Source organism: Plasmodium malariae (genome assembly GCF_900090045.1).
Source record: "Plasmodium malariae genome assembly, chromosome: 3".
Classification (NCBI taxonomy): domain Eukaryota; phylum Apicomplexa; class Aconoidasida; order Haemosporida; family Plasmodiidae; genus Plasmodium; species Plasmodium malariae.
Genome location: NC_041777.1, coordinates 12,507 through 31,081, shown reverse-complemented (window position 1 = coordinate 31,081; position 18,575 = coordinate 12,507). Strand labels below are relative to the sequence as shown.

The 18,575-nt window shown below is 18.2% G+C and overlaps 3 protein-coding genes and 2 pseudogenes across 3 annotated transcripts, besides 2 other annotated features; 2 read left to right on the top strand and 3 right to left on the bottom strand.

The window, feature by feature from the left end:
* Positions 1-906: 906 nt before the first annotated feature.
* PmUG01_03010600 lies at positions 907-1,882 on the bottom strand (annotated as a pseudogene).
* Positions 907-1,882: a sequence feature (PIR protein, pseudogene).
* Positions 1,883-2,717: 835 nt separating this feature from the next.
* Positions 2,718-3,537, bottom strand: PmUG01_03010500 (Plasmodium exported protein, unknown function; the record flags this gene model as incomplete). The annotated part of the gene is made up of 2 exons (XM_029008745.1): positions 2,718-3,317; positions 3,451-3,537. The coding sequence occupies 2 exons, from the start codon at positions 3,535-3,537 to the stop codon at positions 2,718-2,720; spliced, it is 687 nt and encodes a 228-aa protein (XP_028859341.1).
* A 3,883-nt stretch (positions 3,538-7,420) lies between these two features.
* On the bottom strand, positions 7,421-8,535 carry PmUG01_03010400 (annotated as a pseudogene).
* Positions 7,421-8,535: a sequence feature (STP1 protein, exon 2, pseudogene).
* Positions 8,536-11,974: 3,439 nt separating this feature from the next.
* On the top strand, positions 11,975-12,879 carry PmUG01_03010300 (fam-m protein; the record flags this gene model as incomplete). Its single annotated transcript, XM_029008744.1, has 2 exons — positions 11,975-12,070; positions 12,199-12,879. 2 exons carry the CDS (start codon positions 11,975-11,977, stop codon positions 12,877-12,879), a joined length of 777 nt encoding a protein of 258 aa, XP_028859340.1.
* A 4,295-nt stretch (positions 12,880-17,174) lies between these two features.
* PmUG01_03010200 (fam-l protein) lies at positions 17,175-18,149 on the top strand (the record flags this gene model as incomplete). The annotated part of the gene is made up of 2 exons (XM_029008743.1): positions 17,175-17,249; positions 17,376-18,149. 2 exons carry the CDS (start codon positions 17,175-17,177, stop codon positions 18,147-18,149), a joined length of 849 nt encoding a protein of 282 aa, XP_028859339.1.
* Between the last annotated feature and the right edge of the window lie 426 nt (positions 18,150-18,575).

The window sequence follows — 18,575 nt, the reverse complement described above, 5'->3', positions numbered from 1 at the left end:
TTTCATAAAGTCAAAATGAAATAAAGTGATACAATTACTATTAGTTACCATTATAATGCACTTTCGTGAAATATTTATAATTATACAATAATTTTATATATTTTTTTCATTTATCATATATCGATATTTTTAATCCCCTTTAATGTTATGTACATAAAAGAATTTTAATGGAGAAAAAAAAATTAGGTACAGTGATAGAGAAGAATATATTTATGAATTATTAAGTAATGTGTAGGAATATGCTCACTTAAATAAGAACATGAGGAAAAATTATCTGGATATTCATGTAAAAATAATCTTATTTGAATGACAAATATAGTAGATATCAGTTGAAAGTAAAAATTTTAAAATGGTTGTATAATGGATTAAATATTTAATTCTATTTATTTGCAAGGAACAAATATTATTAAAAAACTGAAAATAAAGTTATATATAAAATATATTTTTAATTTTTTTTTTTTGAATAATGTTATAATTTTATGATTTTTCTTATTTATATATATAATAATGTTATTGGTAATATTTTTAATGTATTGTTTTTTTTTTTTTTTTGTCTTTTTTAATTCTTAAGTAATAAACTTTACTTAATAATATTGTATACGAAAATATTTTTCTTATAATTTATTGTTATGTATTTATTCTTAAAAATTATTTATTGAGTATTCCATAGATAATATTATGAATAAGTTTATTTTGTTCTATTTACTATTATAGGAACATTATTTTTATAATATAATTTTCTTCTAATAATTTTTATGTCAATAATTCTATAATTTTGATCGACACTTGTTAAGTTTTTATTATTTAGTTTATCATATTTATTAATTAATTTCTATGTACAAGTAATTTTTATAATACATATTATTCAGTGTTCCAATGAAAATATTATAAAGTGTAATTTTTGCATTAGTGGTCTGCATGAGCAATATATCCTATGGTATGAAAGCTTTCTTTTTAATATATATAAACTTATTCATGGATGTTTTTTATATATTCTCTGGTTTTTTTTTCAACATCTTCATGTTCAATTATTTTTTTTCTTTTTAAACGACTATATAATCACGACTTTATTGGAGTTAACTGTATAAAATGATTATATATGTATTATTAAAAATATAATAGTTTTTTGCTAGAAATTTTTTTCTAAAATATATTACATGAAATATGATACAGTAATAACATTATAAAGTATAATTTATTTTTACCTTATGTAAGAAAAATAAGATGAAAAATTTTAGTAATACAACAGTTATTGTTAAGCTGGAAACAAGTACATAACTGTTTTTAGGTGCTAAAATTTTTGGTACACAATAACATTCAGTTACATTGCGTATTTTGTCATAATATTCTTTCTTAAAATTGCTTAATTTCTCACTAAATTCGTTAATAATATTTTCTTCGCATTCCTTGCAAGGATTAATAAAAAAATTCATAACATTTATTAGGATGTTCATAATTTCTTATTGAAGTTTTATCTACTTGAGAAATAAATCTGTTAAAATCCTCATATAAATGTATAGACCTATATATTTTATTAAAATGTTAGTATCAATTTTTTTTATATAAATATTTTATATATTCGTTTCTTTTTTGATAAAAGTTGCTGAAGTGTACTAAAACAATCATAATAATTATGAATAGGTTTATTATTTAAAATATAATTCAATTATTTATAAGTATTCTCCATATTAAATGCATAGTTCTCATATACATTTATTAAGTGTCCATAAATCTTTTGACATGTAGAGTTACAAATATTATGATCAGTAAATTATCCAAATGGTGGAAAAGTAATGGTACAAAAATTAGAAGTATTTTCAGCATATGGTTGAGTATAGGACTCGAATACTTATTAGTATTTAAGAAACAATTCCACAGAATTATGCTTAAAATAAAAAATAGTAATAATAATAATACAGAAACTAATGCAAAAATGGTTAATTATGGGACGTGAAACATTTTTACTGTTTATGATATAAAAGAAGCAATTTTGTATATATGTGTTTTTTCCCTTCAATGAATATATATTATCAGAAAGGTTTAAAATTTACGAATAAAAAATATTCGTATTGGGTAAAAATTATCGTAAAATTAATTTAAATATTTAGTTAAGACCCCACAATATTGCGTATATTGTTTTTTTCAGAAAAATTATCTTTAATTTACATATAACGAACATGGATGCAAATTCACGAAATACATTCTACTAAAAAGGATAATTATAAAACTTAATAATGTTATATATTTACAAATACACACTATATATAGAAATACAAAAAAAAAAAAATTAAATAAATATAATACAAATCTCAGTAAAACAAATGCTAAAAATACAATTTTGGTAAAATAACACAATCACAAATACATGTATACTTCCCAAATATATAAATAAAAAAATATGAAGTAGAAAAAAAATAATTTAAATATTTACATTTTTTTAAAGAATTTTTTAAAAATTAAATATATTAATTAAAACAAACATATAAATGATCTATTTAAACTGCTTCATATAATAGTAACACTAGATGGATTTATATATATAACAATTGAATATAAGAGAACTCATGTACCGAGTATATAATAGGAGCATTTACGTACTATGAAATGAATTAAATTTTATGTACATTAAAATAAATGCTTTAAATTTAATGATGTCCATAGGTGATTCATTAATATAACACTAATAAGAGTACAGAAAATATTTTTACTTATTTGGACTACTTACTCGCTTCATTTTTATTCAATTTTTTATGTGAATCTAAAATAGAGTTTGCATATGATATTAATTCAGATAAAATTACTTCATCTAATGAAGGATCTAGGTATGGGATGTATTGAAATGAATAATGTGTTACTGCTAACATTGGAATAGTAAGATTAAGCATTTTTTTAGTTTTGGGATCAGATAAAATTTGTAAAAAATTTTTGTATTTTTCATTGTTAGAATGTCTCCGAGTTTTTAGTTTATTTTTATATTTTAATTCTAAATAAAATAAAAGAGTATATATATATTTTTTTATTTCTTTTTCTCTTGAAATATATTCTTCTTCGTTTTGATTTGCATTTTCTTTTAATTTTTCATATAATTGTGCAAGAAAATAATTAGATACTGTTGAATCATATGTATTTAAAATGATGTCCAAATATTTTGATGTATCTATGCATCCCATAATTTGGGGAAAACAACCCTTTTTTAAATGTTTTTTTCTGTCTTTAGAACCTACATATCTTTCTGTACTTAATAATCTACTTATCCCTACATCTAAGGTATCATTTGCATATATCTTCTTATTCCATGTTTTTATAGAGACATTTGTCTAAAAATTTTAGTAAATATTTAATATTTATAAAAATATTTTCATTTCCATATGAGTAATATATTAGTTTTAAAATGAAAATACACGATTAAAAAGAATATATAGAAATTATTAAATGTAATAATAATTCTACCTCATAGGCGTCCTGGAATATCCATATTAATAGGGAAAATAAAAAAATTTTAATAAGTAAAGTTAATTTATTTGAATTTGCCCTCATTTCGAATTTATTTATAGATGCCAAAAGTTATGTGATAATTGAATCTTTGGAATATAATTTTTTCGATAATACTAAATAGAAGATTTTTTATAATTTTTTTTATTTGCTTTGTGATACTTTAAAATATTAAAAATCCTACTTTTAAATATAATAATTATGTGATATTTTCAAATGTAGTACAAGATAAAATTCGTTTAATAAAAATATTATATTAATTTTTCTATGCAAAAGTATTAATTAAAATGATGTGAATAGAACAGTTCCTGAAAAAGCATTAAAAAACAGATTATTATGTGATTGCAACTAGAGAAATTTATAAATAATTTATTTCATAAAAATTTTGTTAACATAGTACATAAATATATTGATAAAGCGCTTCGTTGTTTTGTTTATTAAAATAGATAAAATATAATAAAATTATTAGACATAATATATGTAACTTTTCTTTAAGATAAATATAATTTTTATTTTCTATATTTAATTAGAATAATAAAATATATAATAAAGTTATCTTAAGTCTTACATATGAAAAACTGCTTTAAAATAATTTGCAAAAAAAATATTGATTATAGAAAAAAAATATATATATGTAATAATTATAAATTACTATATTTTACTCACTGTACCTGGGGATTTATACAATATCAGCATAATTATATAATTTTTTAATAAATATTCAACTGTCTGTTAATAATAAAATATATATTATTTGTGTCTAATTTTAGTGTTATATTCTATAAGATAAATTAAATAATTATTTTTTTAATAGAAATAAAACATATTTTTATTCATTTTTTCTCGGAGTTTAGTGATTTTAATATTAATAAAAAAAAAATTTTTACAGCATATGAAATAATATTAAAAATAAAGATATGAACAAGCGAAATTTATTTTTAAAAATTTTTTAAGAAAAAAAATTATATTATTAAAAAAAAAAAATTAATATAAAATAATAAGTAATAAATATAATTATTGTAAAAATGTTATAATATTTTATTACACAAAATTAAATGAAATGTTATTTATTTTTTATACAGCTAATATTACTTTTTTTACATTTTAGAATAATGAAAAATGCACTTGACATCATAGAAAAATGGATTTTCTCATATAAAATTAACAAATAATAAAAATGAAAACTAAATAAAAAGAATTAATATATATTAATAGTAATAAAAAATTGTTACTTAATGTTACATACATTATTTTTATAATATAACATAAAAATATTATTAATTTTTTTTTCATATTTTGTTAGTATATGATTTCGTAATGTTTATTGTAGAAATATAAAAATATATAACGTATATTAGATATTTTATCACTCTAATATAATATATAATGAATATGTTATGATCGATTCTTTACGCTGGTTATGTTTATAATAAAGAATAAATTACTATTTTTAACTAAAGTTTTCATTTATACATAAATACATATGCCAGTTTTTAAAATAATTTTATTTTTAAAAGCGATAAAATTATTTAGTATGTTAAAACAATTTTTATTAAGTTTTATAACGAAGTATTGTTAACTATTTAAAATATATTTATATTTTTATGGTGTATAGATATATTTATTTAATGGATTTTTTCACGTGAAATGCAATTAATATCATAAAAAAGGAGCCTTAATTCGTATGTGATTTAAATTTACAGATTCTTCATATGGGTCTTATAGAAAAAATTTCTAAAAATGGTGAATTATGGCTTAAGAGTTTTTTTCTATTCATGAATTATATATATAAAATATGAATTAATATATTAAATTTTAGAACTAGGGTTTTAAATTGAAGATTATTTTTATTTATAATACATATTTAACATAATGATAATTAAGAAGTTATTACATATTCAAACAAATATGCATGTGATAAAAATTTATAAGTAGTGATACTTTAAAATAAAATATATAAGAAAAGTTTTAATGATTTGCATTTTAAATATGTTTACTTATGATATTATGAGATGGATACATTTACAAAGCTTTATTTTATAAATTTTAAATTATCTAAAAGGAATTCAAATGAAAAATTACTAAATGAAGAAATATGTAATAACATGTAGTTTATTATTTTTTAACCAATGTCATTATATACATTTCTAATAAGTTAAATTAATTCTCATATATAGCTTAAATAAATAATGCTCATAATAAATGAACGAGCTATATATATTAGAAATACATTATACTTAAAATGAAATAATGACTGATTTTTGTGAATTCAAGTAATTTGTAAAATGTTTATATATGTAAAAAAAAGGTATATAAAATTACATAGATAAAACAAATGCAAAAGTAAAGTTGAAGGAATAATAATGTTATAATTTATTTTTCTATTGTAAATGCGGTGTATGAAATTATTCTAAATTTATTTTTTTTAAAATTCCTGAAAAGTTACATTTAAGTTTTCTCTAATTTTTTATGTAATAAATATATTTAATTATAAAAAGTAATTTAAGTTAATTTCTTCTTTAATACCATACAATTATATAACATAGAATATAGTAAAACTGAGCAAAAGGAAAAAAATTAGTAATATATTATTAAATAATTGAAAATTTTTTTCGAAAAATAAACATGAAATTTTAATAAAACTATATTTTACTACTTTTAAATATTTTATAAACTCTCATTTTATATTACAGAAAAATAGTAAATAATGTAGTACATATTAATAAATTTTCAATTTTTCTGTTTCTTTACTTTATAAATAAAAAAAATATTATATAGACATTAATAAATATTTAATTATTTACATTAAAGCTAATTCCATTTTTATGGTTATCTTTTACAACTAATTTATTAACAATAATTATATTTTCCAAATTTTAAAAAATATTTTAAAATCTTCACATTAGGTGTCATAAATAGATATACAGGAAACAACATATCTTTTTTATGCAAAAAAAAATATATACTCATGGATGATAAGTATATGATAATGTATATTTTTACAAATTCAAAAATATAAAATTATGAATATAATATAATATTATTAATTAAGGGTATTATAGCCTAGGAAAATAAAATTATTTATTATACATATATATATATTATACTTTTCAATACATTAAGACAAAAAGAAAATACAGTTATTTATTTAATATAGTATTTGATTAAAAATAAATTCATTAAAATTTATATTAGATTATATATTGTAAAAAGTGATATTCACCATAACATGTTACTTTATATTATATTATGAAAGAAAAATAAGTTAAGAATGTAATAATTTTTCTTTTTAAAGGTGAGTTAAAGATGTTTTTATTATAGCTCAGAGTAAAAGGAAATTACTCTTAAAGAAAACGTAAAAAGAATTAATATATAATTTACATACAATTAAATAAATTCTTTTGTAGAGTACAAATCTTTTCTTTAATATTATTATTTTGGGAGCCTGATTTTCAATATTCTGTATTAATTTAACATATATATATGTATAAAAGACGTTAATATGCATTTATTATCGTAACTTATATACTTATCTTAGAATTTTACTGATAAAATTTGTTATTACAAATTCAATTAAAAAAAATTACTTAGAATTCCGAGAATTAATATCCTAATAATTAATTTTTTCTTTATATATGTATTAATAAATTCCTAGTTTTGTTGATTTAAAGATTAATATAAATTTTTTGTAGATATTCTTGAAGAAATAAAAAAAATTATGTGTTAAGTATATCTTTTAAAAACTTGAATATTAATAATTATATATAACTTTCGTTTATTTCTTTTTCATTGCTCATTACGTTACTCTTCTTAGTTCCCTTATTATATCAGAGTATATAAGAAATATCTTTCATGTAAAACATATTTTTTATCTTAAATATGATCAGATTATATTTTCAATTTATGCCTATGAATTTATATGTTTTCCTCATTTTTCAACAGTTTTGTCTAATTTATCATCATTAAATGTGAAATTTACATTTATGTCTTATTCACTTATCCAATCATTTATCTCCTTTCTAAAGTTTTCTTCCCCTATATGATCAATATTTTCCCTATATACTGAAACAGTTCCTTCAACATTATGTTTTTTGTTATTTCTGAATTTTTCACCAAAATTAGTTATGTTTTCCATTCACTTATGGAAATATCCCAGTATGACTGACTCTTTTTTATATTTTCCTTTTTTTTGAATTCTTGTAATATCATCATATGTAGGAATATACATAATTTTGGTAGTAACCGTTTTATATATATATATGTATTATTTTATAATTTTCTTTATTATGAAATCCTTATGTATTTATTAATGATAATTTTTTTTTTTTTTTTTCTTCATATTCCTATATAATATTGTGTTATTCTTAAATCAATTCCATAGGGAATTCCTGTTTTAAGTAGTGTTCAGTATACTATAACCTTTATTGACATCCACTGTTTCCATGTATCTTTTTCTGTCTGTATAAATGGAATATTCTTATTTCCATTAGAATATTTCTAATTTAATTATTCGATTTTTTTTATGTGTTCCTTTTCTTTCTTCCATTAATTTTTCAAATTATCGAACCACTATTCTTTTTTAAATTTCTCAGGAATATTTCTGTTTTTATACCAGCTAATTTTATAGAATTTTTTGGTTTTAAATATAATTCCTACAATTAATATTTTTTATTAGTTAATGATTAGTTAAATTAGGATATGTGCTATATACCTCTTTAATGAACTCTTTTAAGCACACAGATAAAAAGTCGTCTTTATTAATTTCTTCTTCATTTCTGCATTCTCTGAGTTCTTCTATATGTATTTTTACAGTAATTTTTAATTTGTTGCTTTAAACATTCGACGAATTTAAGTCTTTTATTATATAGTTTTCATTTATTTTTATATTTTTTATTATTTTACATGGCATATTTAATATTCTAAGTGATCGTGTTTTAAAATATCTTTTTCCCTATCAGAATGTGAAATTAATAATATTTCAATAATTTTACTTATCTTCTTTTTAACTTTTTTGTTCTTTTTTAAGAGTTCTATTATCGTGTACTACAATATAAAATAAATATATTTATAAAATATATTACTACAATTATCAATTCTTATTACATATTTTATTAGTCTAATTAATGAAAATTTTACTTTTCTATTATGACTAGTGATAAAATATATTCTTATTAATTTTTATAATTGTTTTTATATATATATGTATATATTATATAAATTTTTTTTCTGCAAAAAATACTACATATTCTATCTATGTTAATCCATAGTGCTAACGTTAATATAGGTTGTTTAATTAATAATAACATATTATTATTTTATTTTTATCACTTTATTAAGATATATACTTTTTCACAAAATAAATTCCCTTTATTTCTATATATTTTTTTCGTTATGCACATGGACTCAGTTGAAAGCACCTTTTTGTATGAGAATTTTGTAGTTTCCCTCTGAACATGCTTATATAATATTACTTTGAAATATTATAATTAAAAAAATTATGACAACTTTTTTTTTGTACATTTTTAAAATTTATTCCATTTAACTTGTTTAATACTTTATTTTAGTTGAACATATATAATTATTATTGAACATTTATAAATTATAATTTTGTACAGTATGATATATTATATAATACTTACTGTTATATGAATAGTTTTATCATATTTATAACCATTTTTAGCATTTGCTGCTTATGTTTACCAATACATTTCTAAATATTTATATTTTTTTATTGTATAATGCGAAAAAATTCAGATAATTTAAAAGGTTCAAAAAAAATAACATGTATATAATTTCAATAATATTACAGTGGTAATTAACTCTCATAAAAGAGTGACTATAGTCTGTTGTTCAAATATTTAATTCGAATAATTTTTATTGTTAGAAAAAAAATATGTAAAATATTAAAAAAAAATGTTAATGTAAATCATGGAAATAAGGAGGAAATTTCATATTTATTTTACTTAGAAGGTGTCTTTTCTTAATATAACAGCCTAAGTGACGATTTTACATTAATTGGGATTCATTGAAATTGATTATAATCCTGTAGAATATTGAAAAATTTTATGAATGATACACGTTTGGACCTGGTAATATGATTTTTACGAGTAGCATATTCATTTCTAAAGTTTTTTAATTGATTATATATATTATTTCAATTTTGTAGAACAATTTTATTTATGAAATTATTACTTAATGACTCATTTGTTTTCTATATGTATGAAAATTATATCTGTTTATTGAAGTATGCAAAATCTTTAGAAATAGTAAATTATGGAATTTTTGACTAATCTTATAAAAAGGAAAAATTTGGAAATATTGTGTAATAGTAGAAATCAGAAATTCAGGTTTCTCTGTAAATTATAATTAAGCCATATTAATAACACATTATATTGGATAAAAATTGAACATTTTAATTAATATATTATATATATATATATATTGCAATATATAGCTAGTATATATGTGAAAACAATATTTTGAAAGTTCGATTTTATTACTATTTTATATTTATCTTGTTTATTTGAATATTTTAAACATTAATGGCATTTTTACTATATATAAAAAAGGTATAGCATATGAACATAAAAACATTATAATGATAGGTATATGTAAAAGAAAATCATTGATATATTATATATACATTTAATAATGAGTAAATTGTAGATTTTTCAAGGATATTAAACTATATGTTTAGGATTTCTTAATTTAGGAGTATCGTAAATAATTTATCAAATATTCGTTTATTCCTTAGAAAAATATCTCAACAAATTTTTAATAAACTATGAATATAAGTAAATTGAAATGGCTCATTTATAAATAAACCTTTAACAGCATTTTAATTATATATCTTTTATTTTTCCTAATTTATTATCTAATTTATATGAATAATATTAATATAAAAATTTTAAATGGGATAATGCTTTTTATATAAAGATACATTTATGGTACGTAAAAGATAAGATGAATAAAATGTTGGATAAACTAAAAATATATAAGAGTTTTCATAAATGTTACTACAATAATAGATATATATTAAAACAATAAAAATATGGTAATATTAATTTTTGTTATTTAAAATTATATATATTTTTCTCTTTTATAATTATTTATATAGAAGTTTACACCCTTTAAGAGCAATAATATAAATTTTTATTTCACAAAATTACAATAATTTGTATGTATATAATATTTTTAAAATTGTTTGATTCATCGATATAGCTATAATGATCAGAAATATTCAGAAATATTATGATTTACATACTACAGATATATTTAGTAAATATCATATATTTATAATTTATGGCATTATAGTATGGTTAGCTTGCAAATTATATTTACAGAACTATATATTTATAAAAGAATATACAAAAAACAATGTATTCGTTATAAAATTATAAATAGAAAAATTAGTATATCATATAATTAGTAGCATATATCATTATATATTCTCATTTCTTATGTATATATTACATATTATATATTATTAGTAAATTCATTTCAGTTGATATATATTTAAATAATGAAAATCTGTGAAATATTTTTCTACCTCTTTTGTTTTTAATCTCTTGTTTTTCCCTTTTTTTTTTTCTGTTTTTTTACTGTTAATATTTCTTCTAAATATATTTATATTTAATTAAAAAAAATAAATAATTTAAGTAAATAAATAAATATAAATGTTTGTTATTTAGAAATAATCGTATAAATTATATGTTAATACAAATTATAATTGTCAAAAGTTATGATACAAAAATAAAAAATCAGTTCTTTGTCACTATTAGCGTAAGCATCTCTTGGTTGTTTAGGTAATTCCGTATTAAGTCATTTTTTTAAAAAAATTATACACTATAAAAGATTTTACATATTTATGGAGGAATTAATTCACGTCATATAATTAGTATAATATAATTTTTTTTTTTCTATTAATATTACTATTATTATAAAAATTAATATATTATTAAAAATAAATAGCTTTTCAAAAATGCAAAGTCTATATAACTAAAATTATTAATATGATAGTGTTTTAAAAATTGGTAATTATTATTTTAATAAAAGAGGAACATATTTCTATATGTATTCTCTACATTCCCTAGAGTCTATAAACACAATACTAATAAATATTAAGAAATTATATATTTTTTTTTATTTTGAAAATAATTAACAGTATATTTTTTAATCACTGTATTATATTATGTAATTAAATTGTATTTCATAAATATTTGTGAATGAATTCAAATTATTTTATTTTAATGAAAATAATTTTTTTTTTTATTAATATTAAAATAAAAATTATTTAATATATTTTTGAAGCTAATTAACTTTGTATATGTGGCAAAAACTATCATTGCTTATACCTTAGTGGTTCTTTGAAAAAAAATAAAAAATAATAAAAAATAAAATAAGTAATTATAGTGTTAATTAACATTAGGCATATTATATTATTATTATTTTTTTAGTTTTCGAATGAATTAGAATATTAAAGATGTATACATTGGATACAAAAAACATGTTAGTCCTTTTTATAAAAATTTCAACTTTTGTCCTTTTATTTTGGATAAATCCTTTCAACATGAATGCGGTATAATAATATAATATAAAGATATTTATTATTATTTACATTTTTCGTGTTTTACAATTAATAATGCAATTTTTCGCCATTAGATTATATATTCAATTAAATAATAAATATTTTATTTGTTCTTTTAGAGTATGTATAGTAAATCTATAGATGCGCTATGTAACATTGGTAAAATATTATATAGAAAAAATTATCGATTACTAGCAAAATATAAACAAATAAATGATTCAAATAATGTATGTTTAAACAAAATCATCCCTATTAGTGGTATGGACGAAAAAAAAGAAATATATAATAATGTAAAAGAACCCAAAGAAAGAAACAACAAATCAAGTAGAAAATTATTGAATAAGGCAGAATATTATACAGAAGTTATAGATTATAACAATGGAATGTTTGACGGAAAGCATTTCCATTTTGAAAAAAAATTGATAAAAAAAAAGGATTATGATAATTTTCTTGAAAAAAACAGGAGAATTAGCGATATAGCTTTAAAAAAAATAAAATTTAGGAATAAAGGATTTGGAGTTGCTATAATTTTTTTTTTTTTCTTGTTGGGAATAGGAATTCCATCATTATACGGAATAGAGTCTTTAAAAATTGAAACTACAAATATTCATAATCATGAAATTTGGAAACATTTCACAGATCTTATAAAAATTATGGTTCCAGAATCTATAGCACCCTATGTTCATACAATATTATTTAGCATCCTTATAGTTATAATATCAATTATACTTATAGTAACAATTTATAAGATCTTAAGAAATAATGAAAAATACGAAAGAATTAAATTAATATATCAGTAAAATAAATAAAAAGAAATATAAATGTTTATATAAAGAACACTTTAATATGATGTATTAAATGTAATATATTTAGTGATATAATCCATATACATATATATCATGTCTAAAGTATTGTAAATACGGATGTATATCTGGTCACTTCGATATAAAAAAATAAAAATATATGCTCTTCGTCTTTTTGTTAATTCGAATTTTTTAATGCTTTCGAATTTGTATATTATATTATCAATGTATCATAATCATAGATTATTTCATAATATATATATATGTGTATTAATCATTTCTGCTAATATATGTTTGGTTCTTAAAATTAAAATATAATATTACAATTCATATAATTATATAATACTCCAATGTTTTATATCTCTATTAAACAGTTTTTCTTTTTATTTTGTATTTTATTATTGTCTGAAGTTATTAAATGTTCAGGATTTCAAGGAAATCTATTATCAATTTTAAATTTAAAAAAGATGTGTATCTTTTTGTACATTATAAAGGAATTTTATACATTTAGATACATATATATATATTTCGCTGAGAGAGAGAAACATATTATTTATTAAATAAAATACGTTTTATAAGACATGGATAAAATAAAATATTTATTATAAAAATGTTTTTATGAGACTTTTAGTTTTCTTATTCATTGTATAAAAGTGAAATTATAAACATATAATAAAAAAGAATACCTTTTTAATAATAGATTATTTATAATTTTTCACTAATTTGATGTTTAAGAATATATGTATTTAAATGAAGAGTTAAAAGTACATATTGAATTATTACTCTTAAATGTATAGTATTTCAATTTTATTAAAATTACATAAACATATAATTTACTATAAATTTTCTATATATATAAGGTGTATTTTTTATTATTTTTTATATTATTAATGTATTAAATTAATAAATTAAATTTAATCAGATATTAATATTTTATTCGTTGAAATTCTATTTTATTTTTTTTTTATTAAAATATTATTAATTTATCTTTCTTATAACATCCCATTGATACTATTTAAATTCTTTTAATTTTAGTTATTGATACAAATTTTAATTATTCATGAATATCATTTAATACTTATAAGGAAAATGTTAATAAATAATAAGTAAAACTATTGTTAATAAATAGGAACTATGTTGTTGTTCTGTTCTAATAAAAGAAATAGCATTTATTTCAAATAAAAAATTTGAATGTATCGTTTCTTTGAATGCAATGATTAATCTTATAACTTCAATATATTTATTTTTTATTTTGAGAAAGTTTTAGGAATTACTTGCATACAGTACCAAACTCATATTTTAAACCATTTTATTAATTAAATTCTTTTTTTCTATACAATCATGATTTTTTGTGTTATATTTTATTATTTATTGGTGACCTTCTTTGTATAAGGGAATAACTTTGTCTTTATATAAAGTTAATTAAGTAGTTCTTATTTCGTCAATTATATCATTGTTTTTACGTATACGTTTTATATTTAATTTTATATGTACATGCTTAATTTTAAGTATTTTTATTTTAAAATCCTTTTAAGTTTATTAAAATATTATATAAGTTCACTCAATAATACTCACTTTTTATTATATTCGTTTTATTCTTTTGTATATATATAATGGTATAAGGAATATAACATTTACATACTTTCTCGAACATTATGTATAAATATAATCAAATTATTTGAAATATATTTATGATATTTTTTCAAAATTGTGTTTTTATTTTTTATGTAAAAAATGGAAAATTATACATTTACATAAATTTAAATATTCAAAATTCACAAGTTTAAGGATTAACTTATATTTTTAGATTTATAAAAAGAACAAATTTTATTAATATTAAAATGCTTTCATTTATATTTGTATGATTCTTCTAAATAAAATGTATTTAACTATTCCTGCGCATAAATAATTACATCAGATCTATTAATTATATTATTTCTTCGGAGATTATATGTATCTTTCTGAATATGTACTTAAAAAATAATATAAGATATATATTTTCGTGGGCTATTAACGATAAAAGTAAAAAGGTATAATAATTAAACTAAAAAATAATATCTTGTACATTATCTTATCCTAAATTTATTATTTTATATCAAGTGCACTACTAAATAAAAATCTAATAGTCACAAGTTGAATATATTAATAATTCTTATAGTTATTTAACTAAAAAAAAAATATTTTTTTTTATATTTCTGTAATAACACAAATTTCATGATGATAGAATATAATAATTTAAGTCATGAAATATTTGTACAAGTAAAAGTCATAATAATAAAAATAAAAAGAAAGGCTAAAATAATAAATACATATATATATATATATATATATATTATTATACTTAGAATATTTTTATATTTAGAATTTTTTTGTTCTTGCATTTACCAAAAACATTACTACAAAATTTTCTTAATTAAATTATTCAAAGTAAACTAAACATAAACTAAAATATATTAATTTTAAGGTAAATAAGAACTGTTTAATAGTTGTTTAAATTTTTTTTTATTGATATATTTTAATGAAAATAAATTTTTATGTAATTAAGAATGTACATAGGATGAATTTAAAAAAAATAATAATTTTTTCTCATATCTAATAATACGTAATGTATGTGATTTTTAAGAGACATAAATGGATACAAAAAAATATCATCTTATGGTGGAAGGTGAGAAAAAAGGAGAAAAAGCTATATATGTATTTACATTTGGATATTGAAATATATTTAGAAAAAAAAAATATAAATATAAAAATTAATAACTTATATGAATAAATATGTTAATCAACAGATATATTTTTTTTTGAAAAATTGATGTTATTACATATAAAAAAATAATTATAACAATATACAGCTATAAGAATTACTTGTTTTATTTTTTGTGAATATTTAGTTTTTAATTTTTTCTTGAATTCACTCCTTTGTATATATATATTATAATATTTTAAAAATATTTTATTCTTTTTTTGTGTTCACATTTAATAATTTATTTTATCAATGTTATAAAACTATATTTTCTTTAAATGTTGTTTAAATAAATTATATAATATCTATGAAAATTATGATTTTCATAATAGATAATGAAAAATATTTTTACACGTTAGGAGCTCACATTAAGATTATTAGTGAAAAATGGTTTACATTCATTAGTATAAACTTTATTTTGGTATGAATTGTGTAATTCAGTTTTTTACTATTGAATATTATAAAACTTTTCGATAAAATGGAAAGATGGATATATTTAATTTATTATATTAATTAGGTAATTGTTAATTAAATGCCTTTTTATAAAAGTTACTTGAATATCTAAGTTATACTAAATTGTTAATAAAAAAATATGTACATTTTTATTCTTGATTTTGTAGGAAAATAATTTATTGTACAAAGGATATTATGTTAACATTTATAAAAATAGAATTAATTATATTATTTTTTTTTTTTATATTAAAAGTTTTTCTAAATATATACATTTAATTAAAAAAAAATATATAATAAATAAATTAAGTGGAAGAATTTAAAACGGTTAAATTTGCAAATAATGATATGATATAAATTTAATACAAAATTATAAATGATCTATCTATATATATATACAGTTTTATAGATTTGGTAGTATGATGTAAATTTTATTTTTTAAATATATTATAAAGCACTAGAGAATGAAGGTGCTATAAATAATATATCATAAAATATTGTAAAAAATATTCACTTCTTAAATGATTATTACTACAATTTTATTATCGTAATAATTAATATTATATATCATTAATAGCCTATTCCAAAATATAATATTTATAAAATTATTATTATAATAGAAAAATATGGCTAAACTTAGTTACTATTTTACTTAGGACAGAGAGCAATAAATTGTCTACATTCTATATATTATATACATTTCATACTGCTCTTATGCTCTATTTGGAAATATTATGAAATCATATATATTTTTATTATAGGGATTAATAATAAAAATCACTTAATTATTCCTCTACATTAAATTATATATATTTTATGTTTATGTATAAATGCAATTTAGTCTATTTTAATAAAAATTAGTTTTTTAAAAATAAAATTAAGATAAAATTTTTGTAACATATTTTTAAAGTTGTTTTTCTTTGACTTTGTTGTACAAAACATTATAGTTACATGTATTTTTTCAAGTTTTTAAGAAAAAAAAGGAAAAAGAAAAATTAAATATATAATTATACTATCTTTTATCATTAAAAGGATATTTTATTACTTAAAATTTTTTCCTTAATATAATACATTATTAAATATCTATATAATTGAGGAAAAAATGAAACTACTGTTTTTAATTAAATTTGCTGTGTATATCTTTTTAACTTGGGTTCACAACTTAAGCAGATATTTGGTATCATGATATTATTTAAGAATATTTGTATTATTAATTTTTTTAGTGTTATATTTGTATTAATATTCTTTTTTATCATGGACTTATTTATTGCTTAAATAACAAATATTTACTTTGTTTCTTTAGAGGACGTTTAATAACAATTTGGATTGGAGCTACAAGCTTAGTAGAAAAATAGATAAAAGGACTTATCGATTACTAGAAAATTATAAGAATGATAAGTATTTAAGTATTATTGGATTAAAGGAAGAGACATCATATAAAGGACAGAACGAAAAAAAATATATATGTACTAATGAAAAAGGAAACCAAGTAAAAAAAAAACAAAAAAGTAGAAGTTCATTAAACAATGGAGAAAGTAATAAACAAGATATGAAAAATAAATCTTGTATTTTTGAAACAAAAATATATTCTCATTTAGAAAAAAAAGTATTCAAAGAACTTGATTATGTAGACTTTATTAAAAACAACAAGGCAATTAGTGATAAGTTATACAAAAAAATAATACTTAAAAAATGTGGGCTACGAATTTCCTTACCTTTATTATTGTTCTTATTATTATCGATATCACTAATTTTGGATTTATTTGTGGGTTATGGTCCTGTATATGTATTGAAAGTAATATTAAAATCTTTTGATGATAAATACTACAGTACGATAGCAAAAAATTTTTATAGTGCTGTAGGTCCTTTTGGGGATTTTTTCAGGGAATTATTTACTATATATAAAGTAGCTGATGGGGCTACTATTGTAAAGAAATTGAATACAGTGAATGGTTTATTTGGTATTCTAATACATTTTTTACCTTTCATTATATTAGGTGTTATAATTATATCAGGAATTATTTACTACCACAAAAAAGTTAAAAAATATGAAAAAATTAAGTTCAGGAGAAGATAAAATGAATGATAAAAAATATGTTTCTTTTTATAATGAAATTATTAATATAAGGTTGATTGTATCCTTAATTATGAACTTATTAAATATTCTTATTATAGTTTAAATATATAAATACACCTACATATACGTGCATTACTTTAAACAAAGGATTAAAATAAATTCTTAGTTTTTTAGTGAATCTGAACACTTTAATATTTTTTTCCTCCCATTTAAAGTATTGTTAAGCTTATATATATTTGTCCTAATATAATTATACATATTAACTAAATAGATTTTTATAAAAAAATATACCTGAGCGTTGAAATTAATACATAATAGCGGAATTCATATAATTATATTGAATTCTTGTGATTATTTATATTTTAAATAAAAAATGTTTTTTTTTGTTATATCTGTTGTTCTAGAATAAAATGGTTTTTCTTTCAA